Below are 13052 nucleotides of genomic sequence, written 5' to 3' on the forward strand. Positions count from 1 at the left end.
CTCTGTGTTATTTGTTGGTTTGGATTCGGTGAAATCGGCGTACTTTCATAGATGAGAAGACAAAAATGCCGAAGAGTAGGAGTCTGCAAAATTAATTAGCATAGTTTTTATACAACTGAACTTCATAAACTGTAAGGGTGAGCGGAAATGTAGTATCTGGTTTGTCCAATATCTTTTTCTCTTTTCTAAAGGAAGCAAAGAGTTGCAGATACTGTGTGAGATGTAATGACTTTCTACATAATTTTGTGTAAAATTTTCTCCAAGTAATTCTGAAAAAAAAAGCAGGGGGATGAACAGCTAGGATGTTATCTGGAGTTAGTTCTAATTGAGACAGCTTTGCTTGTTTGAAAGGAAAAATGGCACTTTCAAGAAGACGTTGAAGAAATAATGAAAGCTTTATTTCTTTGGAAATGGGCAATTTCATGTCCATTGGGGTAATGCAATAAATGCCACGGAGCAGAGGCAGAAGTAGATCATATGATCTCTTAATTTTTTAGGCAAAAGCTGGTAAACTTCCACAGTCATCAATATAACCCAGTTTTGCTGCTGTTGAGGTTAAAATTCCTATTTGTGCAAGTTAAAAACATGTTTCAGAGCTAACAGCTTTTCTGCTTATTGTGCTCTATTGCTTGTATGACAAGGAAACATGGATCGTGATTGCCTGTCACTTGTTACGATTCTTCAGTTTCTTACAGTTGAAAAGCAGCTTTTTCCACCAAAATAATCAAAGTTATTTTTTAATTTGGGCGTTCTAATTGCGAACCTCCAAAGCTCATGGTATGGTGATTTCTTTTTCTTACTGCTTTATTCTTTCAGCATTACACGCTGCTGCGCTTTCTGGCCATGTCAGCACAGTGAAATTGCTGCTGGAACATAATGCACAGGTGGATGCTTTGGATGTCATGAAACACACTCCACTTTTCCGAGCCTGTGAGATGGGACACAAAGAAGTGATACAAACGCTCATTAAAGGTCAGCTGTTAAAAAATTTACAAACCTGTTCAGAATTTTGATGTTCCTTTATGTCTGGCTGTGGAATTAATAGCACTGCTGAGCAAGAATGGGGTAGAAAATTACTCCTCTAAAGAAAGTATTGTCTGTAAGTGTGCTTTGTGGAACAGTATTAGTAAATAAAAGAAATTTTCAGAGCAATGTGTGAAAGGGCTAGAAGAGTTAAATCTAAACTTTCAAAACAGGGATAGTTCTTTCCACAGCTTTTTTTTGTTCAAGCCTGTTCAAGTACATTCTAGTCTCTCTACCACGTCTTCCCCTGACAAGTCATTGTTTTAGTGTTTTTTTCTTCTTTTTATTTTTTCTTTCAATAAATAAGACCGCATAAAGCTTCCTCTATGTCAGACATCACTTTTAGTTGTCTTTGGAAACTTTTTGACTATTTAAATGAATGCTTATTTTTAATTAAAGTAGTTATCAAAAATCCCAAATCATTAATATTTTCCCATAATTGGATTTTAGAAACAGTATTTTAATTGTAAACAGAAATGAGACTTAATAATGCACACAATTTTAGATAATTGTAAAAGCTCTGCTGAACTGTACAAAATAGGGTGAAAAAACAGTGGTATCTTAGCAAAATTCTTTCATTTTAACCTCACAGAAAAGTTTGATGTAGGCTAGAAGCAGTCTCCCTCCTACTGGAGATAGTATCCCATTTATTGTCAGGTGAAGTATGCAGACTAACAAATTACAAGTTTTCTGTCAAATGACTTTTCTTAAAAGTTTGGTTTCCTTTGTTAACTACTGCACTTTAACTTCCTGTTAAGCTCTTCCTCCAACCCCGTATGCCATATAACTTTTGATGCAAGAAACTCGGTTATCAGAATCCAAGTTATGATTAATTCTATATTTTATGATATAGACAATCATTGTTGATGGCTAGTTTGAGTTTAGGTAATTGTGGAGTTTTATTTTTGTAATGACTTTTTGCATCTTACAAGAACACAGAGAAATTAATTATCTGCATAAAAGAGTCTTAGCATGCTTGAATTAAAAAAAAAAAAAACAAACTTTTTTTAAGTCATTCTTACACTGTGAATATTTTATCTTTTTATTCTATATTGTATGCTTTAGAGATTTAAAAAGGGGTTACATTTGATGTCTAGTTATCAGAAGTGATTGTCGTCAAGAAATTTAAGTTTTACTAAAATTAATAGGCCTAGAACATAAAATAGATTTTTCAAGGCTGTTTGACAAATCTCAAGTTTCTAAAGCATCTGAGAGGATCTCAAAAGCTTATGAAGCTGTTAGTTTACTGACCCTCACTGAAATTATTTCATTGCCAATTCATTTTGGTTTAGGTTTTGAGTTTAGATAATAATGTTAATGTTACATTCAGAAGTATTTCTCTGAATTGCCAGTCTACCAGAAAGTTGCTGTTGAACATAAACGTAGTCTTTGTTTTCTCTTTGTTCAAAATTTTCTTGTTCAAAAATTGATTTGTTGTTACAGGAGGAGCAAGAGTAGATTTGGTTGACCAAGATGGCCATTCACCCCTTCACTGGGCAGCCCTGGGAGGAAATGCTGATGTGTGCCAAATCTTGATAGAAAATAAAATCAACCCTAATGTGCAGGATTATGCAGGTAGAACACCTTTGCAGTGTGCTGCATATGGAGGTTACATTAACTGCATGGTAGTGTTACTGGAAAATAACGCAGATCCAAATATTCAGGATAAAGAGGTATGTTGTTGTTCATGAGGCTATTTCATTAACTTAAGAATAACCATAAATTTAAAGATCATTCTCTTCTCTGGGACATAGAAGCATTTTTGCTGCTGTTTATCATGAAGTGAAATGCATCCTGACGTAATTTTCCCATGGCTTCACTTCTAAAGTCTTGAATGAAAAATAATAGTTTAATATGCAACATGAATTGAAGACATATTTTCCTTGATCATTTTTGTCTTTGCCTTATCAAAGTGTGATCTTTATGAGGAATCATTTTAAGCATCTTATTTCTTCACTTCTAATGTTCCTTATTGACAAGTGACATGGGAATGTGTTTTTATAGTCTGTAGAGTGTTTCTTCAGCATGTGTTAGTGAGGTAGAGCAAGTAAGATATTGCAAGTGAGGTTATAGAACTTCTTCAGTTATTTATCTGTGTGTACCTCTTCCAGGTGAAAGTAATAAATAAATAAATAAAAACATCTATGGTTTGTTTATATGTTCTTGTGCCATTATTCAAGCAGTAAGTGGAATTAGGAGCCAGAATAATTGTGCAACATATAACAGATTTCTTTGTTATTTGACATTATTTCTCTGAAGTCAGTAGAACTTCATCAATCAAAAGAATTTCACCCAATTTATTAAACTTTTCTTTAGTTATTCATTATAGGGCATGAATAATTCCAGGTAATGGAAAAGTGTTTTTTCTTATGAGTTCTCCAGAGTATTCTGGGAATGTTTTCCAAACCTGCTACCAGCTTCATAAGGCATCAGCCTGAATACAGGGGCCCACATAGCTCCAGGCCACTTTTTCATGCAGAGACACTACAGGATGCTCTACAGCACTTGGGATTCATAGACCAGCTTGTTAGCACTGGACTCAGGACGTGTTTTTATGTTTTTCCATGATACCCAGTCTTCTAGCCTATTTCCTAAATTTGGAGTTCAGAAAAGCAAGATGCAGACACAAGAGGCATGCCCTAGAAGTGAAGTGGAATACCTATGTTTTGTCGATAATAACAGACCTCAAGGTATTCATACTGTGATTCTGTGATCCCAGTCCCGAGAATGGTGATAGTGGTTGTACAGAGTGCAGCCAGTGTACTGTACAGCGAGCGTATTGTGAGTTGGACTTCTGCTTCATGTGAGAGAAGTCACAGCTGGAGTCTTTCTTTCTGTGTTTGCCCCAGCTGATAAGCTTTCCCTGAACTTCATCAGATTTTGATTTTTGTAATAATTCTCTCAGTCTTGTCAGAGTATTTTGGATCAACCTAGAAAACAGTCTGAATTGCAAAGGTTGCTGAGAGCTGCTTCAGACCAGGGCAGCGTAGCTGCAAAGAAATCACCCGCAGGGCTAGTCTCCTAATGCTAATTTTCAGCTACTTTATGTAAAAAAAGCACTAGTTTAGCGATCTAGTTTAAAAAGAAAAAAGTAGGTGATTTCATTTTTAAATGATGTACTCTTTTATTTTAACAAGTGAGTTTATTTAGAAGATCTGCTTGTCCTTCATGTCCAGAAAAGCATTGAACTACAGTACGATTTGTAACTTCTATTGTGGTGTGATAGAGTTTGGGAATAATTTTTTTTTCTTTTTTTTCTATAGGGAAGAACTGCTTTACACTGGCTCTGTAATAATGGCTACCTTGATGCTATAAAGCTACTGCTTGGTTTTGATGCTTTCCCTAATCATATGGAGAACAGCGAGGAAAGGTATTACTTGTCTGAATGTGTTACTTTCTAATTTAGCATAAGTGCTACTAATTGATTTAAATGTTTAATGTTCAGATATTTTCACAGAATCATGGTCTTCCTTGTATGTAAAAGGAATGCTATAATCTTGAGCTTCAATTTCTAATGTGAAAAATCTCTTCTTTAAGTAAGACATTGCAAGTGTAAACTTCAACTTTTTATACTTTTGAACCTTGAGTTTATGGATTTCTACGTTCTAGTCTCATTTCAAATATTAAGGATGTTTTTCATTTATATGAAGTTGACAATGGATATGAAAAAATGAAAAGGCATTTCCGCTGCTGTTGGTATAGACTGGAATTTTTCTATTTGATGGGAATACGCTATGAAGAAAGAAAATGGGAGAAATGTAATGTTACATTTTAAAATGGTGATTACAAATTACCTGGTGATTGACTGTATTCTAAAGGCCTGGTTTAAAAAAAAAAATCTTCCTATAATCATAAAGAGACAGTACATTTACACCTCTTTTCTTTGTCTTTCATTGACACATAAATAATAGTTTTTTAAAAGTGATTTGGGTTGTGGAGTTCAAATTAGTCACCTGACCATGAAGATAATTAGTGTTAACAGAAATTTGTAATGCTTTTTTAGAGGAGATGACCTCATCATAATCATAAATAAAATTATGATCAGCATGTCATATACATTTGAATATTTCAACATTTTAAATGATTTAAATACTTTTAAGCCCCGTATTTTAGTGCTAAGCTTGAAACTTCCTTGGTTAACCCAGTTTTTAATTGCTTTTTTTCCCTCATCATTTTTCCTTTGTTCTCTACTCTAACCACTCAGATCTCTTTTCCTTTTCTATGTATTCTCATTTTTTTAGTGAGAAACACAAATGAAAGCTTTAAGTAGTTCCTAATTAAGTAGTGCCAATACTCTCTCTAGTAATTTTTGATAGAAAATTAAATAAACAGCTGTAGTTAAATTACTCTTAATAAGTACGATTAAAAGCCAATATTTTGCTAGAAAGGAGCCTGTTCTTTTCCTTACATTGCTGGAATGTACTGATGATATTCAACTATCAGAAAAAGACCTTAGCTGTGGTGTTACTGTAGCCATTTAGTTAGTATCTATTTTTGTTTCTCTTCTGGCATTCATGTATGTTCTTATGTATAAACCTAGATTACTCAAAATATAACTAGCAGTATTCCAAATGTCAGCTCTTAAGCACTAGTCCATGTGCAGAACAAAGCATATCCCCAATATTTCGAGATGAATCAGTCTTTAATTTTCCAAAACACATATTTTATATATAGAAATTGCACAATTGCCTCTTAGTAGACACCTACAAAACCCTGTTTTATTAAAACCAGTTTTAAAACAGCAGAAGTTTGGATAGTGGAAAAGAAAGTCAAGCGTTGTAAGAGAGAGTAATAATGACCTGGTGGATATGGTTCATCTAATTGGATGAAACTGCTTTTTCACTGAGTAACGGTTTCACAAAATAGTGATTTTTTTCTAATATACCTACAGAAAGAAGCTTCTCTTGATGTTCTTAGACTGCAGTATGAGATACTAGTTCAAGATTCAAACCTAGCAGTTAAAACTAAATCGGCTTGTGAAAAGATAGAGATGAGATTTCATCTAAGATTTTAAGTTGCCCACTTCCGTGCATGTGTGTAATCAAGTGCTAGTCTGAAGGGTGGTAAGTTTGTTGTTGTTTTTTGCATTTGGTTATCCAATTGTATGTCCTGGATGCATCGTGTGATGCCAGGCTAGCTTGACCAGCTTAATGCTAGATTACATATAACAGTTGATGGCCGATGTCTTCTCTGTGTGTTTTGCTGTGAAGCCAGCTTGATTTAAAAGCTATCTGCTTTAGAGATTAAAAAAAAAAATCCAGCGGAAAAGAAAATTTGTAATAGCCTTTGGACTGACACAACAGATTAATGGGTTGTTGTGAGAAGTGTCCATGAGCAGCCTTGAATGGGTAGTGTCCAGTTATACAAACCCCTATTCAGATTTGATTGAGTGCTTTTTACTTTCTAAGGTAGTTCAAATGGAGTCAGAGAGTCCGTGTTTAAGAATATGGGTCTGCATGACTGGGATCCATAATATTGTCTTGGTACATACATATTAGCAGCATAAAGCTTACTTCAATATCTTTTGTACCTGTAAAGTAAAATATTCAAAACCAGCTGTACTTTAAAAACGTGTTTTCCTGAAATGAAGTCATTTCTGAAGTACCCAGTCCTGGGTTATCAAAAAATCTGTCTTTCTTTAAATGCTATCAACACACCTTGACATACAGATTTTCGTGTTATGTCATTGTCTTTATTCCTGTAGACACTTCAGTTCAGATACTGTTAATCCTTCCATCAAATCATTGCTGGGTGGCAAGTCCAATTGTGCTCTTTCTGTCTGTTTTTCTTTGCTTACCAGTATTGTGTCCTAGCAAGTTACCATCAAGAAGAGCCCTAATTTTCACAATTATATGTGTTGACACTTACTGCTTGAAGATCTTGCGTTATATGGTCTTGATTGTGGTTTGTGACTGATAATTTTCGTTCACTAAATATCTTTGCCTAATGTTTCAGTGTTGGTGAGGGAGGCAGGCATATTTTGCTTCCCTATCGACAGTAGAAATTGGAGGAATTTTTTTCCAAAAGTGCTTAGGCAACTTTGACACTATTAAAAAGCAAAGGGATTTAATACTTTTATCACCTGCATCAATTTGAAAGCAGACTTAAGTCTTTCTAGTGCTTCTTAAAAAAAAAAGTTATTCGTTAATGCAGGTTTAATACTCTTGCTGGCCAGTTCTGCTGTCCTCAGTCATTGTTATAGAAGTGAAGCCAGATTCGACAGTAAATCCTCAGAACTTAAATGCATATGTAAATAACACAAAATATATTTTAACTTGCTTTTTACTTAGACGATCTTTCTATATGTGAACCTTAATAACTTCTTTGAGATTGTTTTCTTAAAGCAGTTACTCCTGTGGCTAGGGCTTTGGAGGATTTGGGTCTGGCACCTAATGTTGTCTACCCCCTGCCAAGTTAGGAAACTAAAATAAGCCTTAAACATAATCATGGTATGCACAATGAGCAAGAAAGGAAAATATTATTTAAAATAAGAACAGTGGCCTACTGAAAACAGTGCTTAATCAGTCTTCGTGCTAGAAGTTGCCTTATTCAGGATGAATCTCGTAACATGAATGCACATTATATTAGGAATCTAGTTCAGTGATGATTGCTGTGTTCTTTTTTCAGGTACACTCCACTTGATTATGCCTTGCTTGGGGAACACCATGAAGTGATTCAGTTCATGTTAGAACATGGAGCTCTGTCTATAGCTGCTATACAGGACATCGCGGCTTTCAAAATTCAGGCTGTCTACAAAGGATATAAAGTTAGAAAGGCTTTTCAAGAGAGGAAGAATCTCCTAATGAAACATGAACAGCTGAGAAAAGATGCTGCTGCCAAGTAAGTCTGAGACTTGAAATATCCTCTAGCAAATAGACATTTACTGTAAATTTATGTATATTAGTGTATGATTTTATCCATTACTCATCATCACTTACTGTTCCTCTTACTAAAATTCATGAAACTTGCAAGCACATAATGGATTTTTTTTGCATAATACTATGATGAAAACTGTTTTTCAGGCAATCCCAAATTAAATAAGAATGTTTATATAATGTTCATGAACAAGGCAAAATACCAAACACCAGGAAACTAGCGTATTAGAATCATTATCTTTAGCTAATATTCTGTATGATGATAAAAAGTTTTGGAAAACATTTATCACTCTAAAGTAGTGAAAATAATTATTGACCTAGCAGATCTTTGATACCAGTTTTGAAAAGAAATTAATAAGTAGATGAAAATGAATGAGATGTACTTGGAAAAGCCCAATTAAATAAGGCTTAACTAACCGTTTCATAGGGGAGGCTGTGCTTTTCTAGCAAACTGAACTCCTTCCAGATTTTATTTGTAACTTTTATCTTGGCAGTATCATAACTGCAGTTAGATTTTCTGCACTTGACAATTACCATGAAATCATTAGATTATAGATAACTAACATATGCAGTTCAAATAGTTATTTGTAAGATGTGTAGATTCTTATTGAGTTTCTGCTCTATTTAATTGAAACAATGGTAGCAAAGGGATATAATTCTAAAATACAGAATTACAGAAATGATCATCAGAATGCTTTAGTTGGTTGATCTGTATCCTTAAGGTCCACAACATGAATAAGAACAAATTAGCACATGGTTTCTCTTAAAGAGATTTGATTCTGGAATGAAAAACGTAACAGTCTGAAAATAGTTCTATATTTTTTTAATTATTTCTGTAAAAAGAGGTCATATGAATGGACAACATAATCATTGAACATAGAGGGTTTTTTCTTGTATCTATGTATCATAGACAAATCAGGTGCAGTCTGCTATATTTCAAATTAATTAGTTTGCTCTGCATAAGTGGCCAGTCTGACCTTCACTGGCTTTGAGTACTACTACCATATTGGTTAATACTTGTTAACGCCCATTAAGAATCAAAGCTAGAAATACCAGATAACTAATCTCTCGCTCACATCTTTAGCTCCTAAAGTTGTAACTTGCAGCCCTCCTACTGCTGCATTTTCTGAAGTTGGAACAAGTCAGACCCATGCATGGAGAAGCTGCCTCTGAAAATATTCTGAATATCTTATACATTTCTTTTTAATTTGGAGAACTCAGCTTCTTGCTGTGTGATCACAACTGACTTTACCAATTTGAGGTATTTATATTCTTTGTGATGACAGTCATTTTTAGAGGAATCTGTGATGCCCCATCCAGAAGATTAAACAAAAAGGGATTGCTTCATGGAAATTTGGGTGTGTTTTTTTCATTGTTTTCCTTTGTGAGTTTCTAAAGTACTTTCTGAAACTTACTAAGTTGTTGATTTATTTGAAAACAATAGAAACAAAGTCTGTGTACCAAATACCATAAAAACAGAATTAAAATATAATTGGAGTATACAAGCAAATCAAGTTGACACATAACAAATTTTATTTAATTGCAATTTTATGATCTGTAATAAACTGAAGGGGACATTTTGTTGTCATCATTCTGAATGTCCATCTGTGCAGTCCACAGTTAAACTTGGCCAGGGTGTTGTTACATACAAACAACTAATATCCCTACTGATGTTTAAAAATCTGCTCTCCAGATAAGAGTAGACATGTGCAAATCCAGAATAACGGTGAACTAGACTGAAAAAGAAACAAAACTAAAAACAACAAAAAAGCCTACTTCAGTGCATGAATTTAAACTTGTTTTGTGATACATTCTTTTGGAGAGTCACACATAAATCAGCCCTAAATCTGCATGTTATTAATTAGCCTGTTCATTAAAAAAAAAAAAAGTTAACCACCGTCCCATATTTGTATTATTTTCCTGTGAAGTTACATTCACTTTATTCAACGTCTGTGAAATATGGACAAAACAACATGCACATTATTATGTCATTGAGCGAAGAGATGTATCAGGAGACCTGCTTGGTTAAGCAGAGGAGCTATGACAGAGATAAGAGGTGGAAGCAGTGACAGGCTTTGTGGAGAAGCCTAAAAACATCACTTGGGCAGATAAGGATGGTGTCAGGAAAGACAAAACTCAAATGGAGTTGAGACTGGCAAGGGATATCCCAGCCAATGAGCTGAGCTTCTGCCTGTACACTGACAGTAAGAGGCTGAGCAAGGAAAATGTGGGCCTGTTCTGAATGGTGTGGGTGATTTAGTGCGAGCAGACACAGATGAGGTGGAGGTACTCAAGGCCTTCTTGTCCTCAGTCTTCCCCAAGAAGGCTCCCAGGACTCTCTGCTTAGAGAATGGATCAGAGAGGAGGAGAGCTGCCAGCAATGACTGAGGATTAAGTGAGGGATTGCTTGAGAGAACTCAACCCAGGCAAGTTCATGGGACCAGATGAGCTGTGTCCAAGGTTGCTGAGCAAACTGACTCTTGAATATCTCAGAAGGGTCACAGAGATCCGGGAAAGTCCCCAGTGACTGGAGGACAGCAAATGTTGCACCCAGCTTCAAAAAGGGCCAGAAGAACAGTTTGGAGAACTACAGACTGGTTGGCCTCACTTCAGTCCCTATGAAACTCATAATAGTCGTAAACTGAAATGAGAAATTTTGACTGAAAATAAGGAAAAAAAAATTCACCATGAGGACAGTAAAGCAGTGGGACAGGTTGCCCGAAGAGTTGGTGCAGTCTCCATCCTTAAAGATTTTCAAGACCATGCAGTATAAATCCGTGAACAACCTCATCTGACCTCATAGATGACCCTTCTTTGAGCAGGATGTTGGCCTTGATGTCTTCTGGAGATCCCTTCCAACATGTATTCCATATTGTGTGGTGAACCGATCAGGAAAGAAGCACTGCATTAGGACAGTAACTCAGAAAAGGAAGGACACATTTGAAAAACGGTCTGTAGCTCTACATAGAGGTAAAATGTTGGACTTCTAAATTTTTTCAGAAAGAAGCTTTTCTTTTAGAAAACCTGATTTTTAGGAAGATTATGTAAAGTGTTTAAAACATATTCAGGGGAAAAACAATAACCAGGATATTGGGGTTTGAAAGGGCTTCAGAACTCATTCATCAGTTTTTCACCTTCCTTTTGAATTTCTCGGAATAAGTTCCTGAAACCATACTTCTCTGTTTTTACTAAGTCTTCTGAATTTGATTCTGACCAGTTGGAGGAAACTGCCTGAGAATGTGAATATGAAAGGGAACTTGGATGAAAGTGAATAAGAGTAAATAAGTCATGATATTTAGGAAGAGAAGAACAGAAAGAAAATAAAACAGTTCAATGAAATAGCCTTCCATAGATTTAGAAGACTGTTCCTAGGGGCAAGAGAGTGCAAGTAGCTTATCAGATCCTTCAAAAAACTGGTAGTAAGGCCTGCATGCTGAGTGAAGATAGGAAGTATAGCAAGAGAGAAAATAATGAGCCTTTCAACAACCTGAAAAGGGAAAGCACATAGTGGAAAGTTTGTGCCATCTTTAAAAAATGAGAACAGAAATAAAATACAATGATAAAATTAGAAAAGCTGAGGTATAGAATGCAAACAACTAGCAAGGGATGTGACGTATCATAAGAAATCATCGTAAACATGCATTTTAGAAAGAGGAAAAAAAAGAGTTGGTCCACAGGTGATGGTAAGAAGACTGAAATGTTCTTTTTTTTCTTTTTTTTTTTCTTTTTTGCTGTAGTCTTCATTAGATGTCAAATTATGTTCAATAGCAAATGGAATTCACACTAGCAACAAAGGGTAGGAATGCAGGATGAAATACTGAAAGAACAATTTAGAGACTAATTGGATGAGGAAGATGCTTTCAGATCAGCTTGGCCTGATAAAATTCATCCTGGGATATATAGAAAACTAGCTGATATAATCATAAAAGGGTTACCTTTAAAACTTGAGGACTGGTGGGACTACAGTATTTGTGAAATGAGCAGCGTCTACTTTCTCAAAGAGGAAAAGAAGAAGGCCCTATGAACTTCAGTACCAAGAATCACAGAATTATTGAGGTTGGGACGGATCTCTTGGGATCACCTAGTCCATCCCCACTCCTGCTCAAACAGAGTCAGCTAGACCAGGTAGCCAAGGGCCATGTCCAGTCAGGTTTTGAGTATGTCTGCAGATGGAGACTCCACAAACTCATATTGTTTCTGTATAGTTCCATATGTATCTGGAACATAACGAAACAAGAAGTAATGGCTGTCCTGACTTTGCTAAGAACAAATTATGTCAAACCAATGCGATTTTTCTTTTGTGACAGATTAATGAGTTTTGTGGCCATGGAGAAACAGTAGCTCTCATTAAGATTCGCCTAAAGTTTTCATACTTTCTCATGTGTTGCTTTCATTAGCAAATCAGAGCAAAGTAGCTTGAATTAAACTGTAACTAAATAGGTGAAAAACTGCTTGGATGAACATATGCAGAGTAGTTCTTAATGGCTCAACCTGCAGTTGGTGGAGGTATATATTGATTAGAATTTCACAGAAATCCACGCTGGATCTCATACAATAGTGTTTTCACTTAAGAAGTAAAGTGTTAAATTTGCAAATGGTAGCAGGATGGAGAAGACTAAGCACACTGAAGTCTGATTTAGAAATCAGACTGGTGTTAATACATATGAGAAATGACTGAATTAAAAATAAGAGGTCAGGTTAAGGACAAATGCACACCTCTACACATTTTGTAAGGCCAATCAACACAGGAATACTTGGCAGTAATTAACTGGCTTTTTAACATTTTTGTTAAGGACTATCTGTTAAAACGTCATAGTCGATCAGAAGCTGAACGTGTCATGAGTCAACAGTGCCATGCTTTTAAAAGCAACCATGCAAGATTGTATTAGCAGGAGATAGCTACTTACACAACATGAAATATAACTCCTCTTGGTCCAGATAAAGCCTCAGCAGTAGTAGGATCACAGCTGGAGATCTGTTTTCAGGTATGATTTTTAAAGTAACTTCTTCTGCAAGGATAACTCTATAAATGCTCTCCAGGCACATGGATGTGTTCTAAACTGAAAACGTTCTCCACAGAGCAGATAGAAAAAAACAAAATGTTTTTAATAGAATAGAAGAAATAGAAGAGGTTGAATTCATTTTAGCAGGATC

General features: G+C 35.4%; 1 protein-coding gene across 9 annotated transcripts in view; it reads left to right on the forward strand.

Moving 5' to 3' along the window:
- INVS (inversin) overlaps window positions 1-13052 on the forward strand; it is a 99902-nt gene that overhangs the window by 69864 nt on the left and 16986 nt on the right. For all 9 annotated transcript variants that reach the window (XM_083822735.1, XM_083822737.1, XM_083822738.1 and 6 more), the window contains 4 exons: window positions 817-972; window positions 2467-2696; window positions 4287-4393; window positions 7651-7863. In XM_083822735.1, coding sequence (XP_083678861.1) covers window positions 817-972; window positions 2467-2696; window positions 4287-4393; window positions 7651-7863 — 706 coding nt within the window. The remainder of the gene's footprint in view (window positions 1-816; window positions 973-2466; window positions 2697-4286; window positions 4394-7650; window positions 7864-13052) is intronic.

The sequence above is a fragment of the Anser anser genome (assembly GCF_964211835.1).
Source record: "Anser anser genome assembly, chromosome: 2".
NCBI lineage: Eukaryota > Metazoa > Chordata > Aves > Anseriformes > Anatidae > Anser > Anser anser.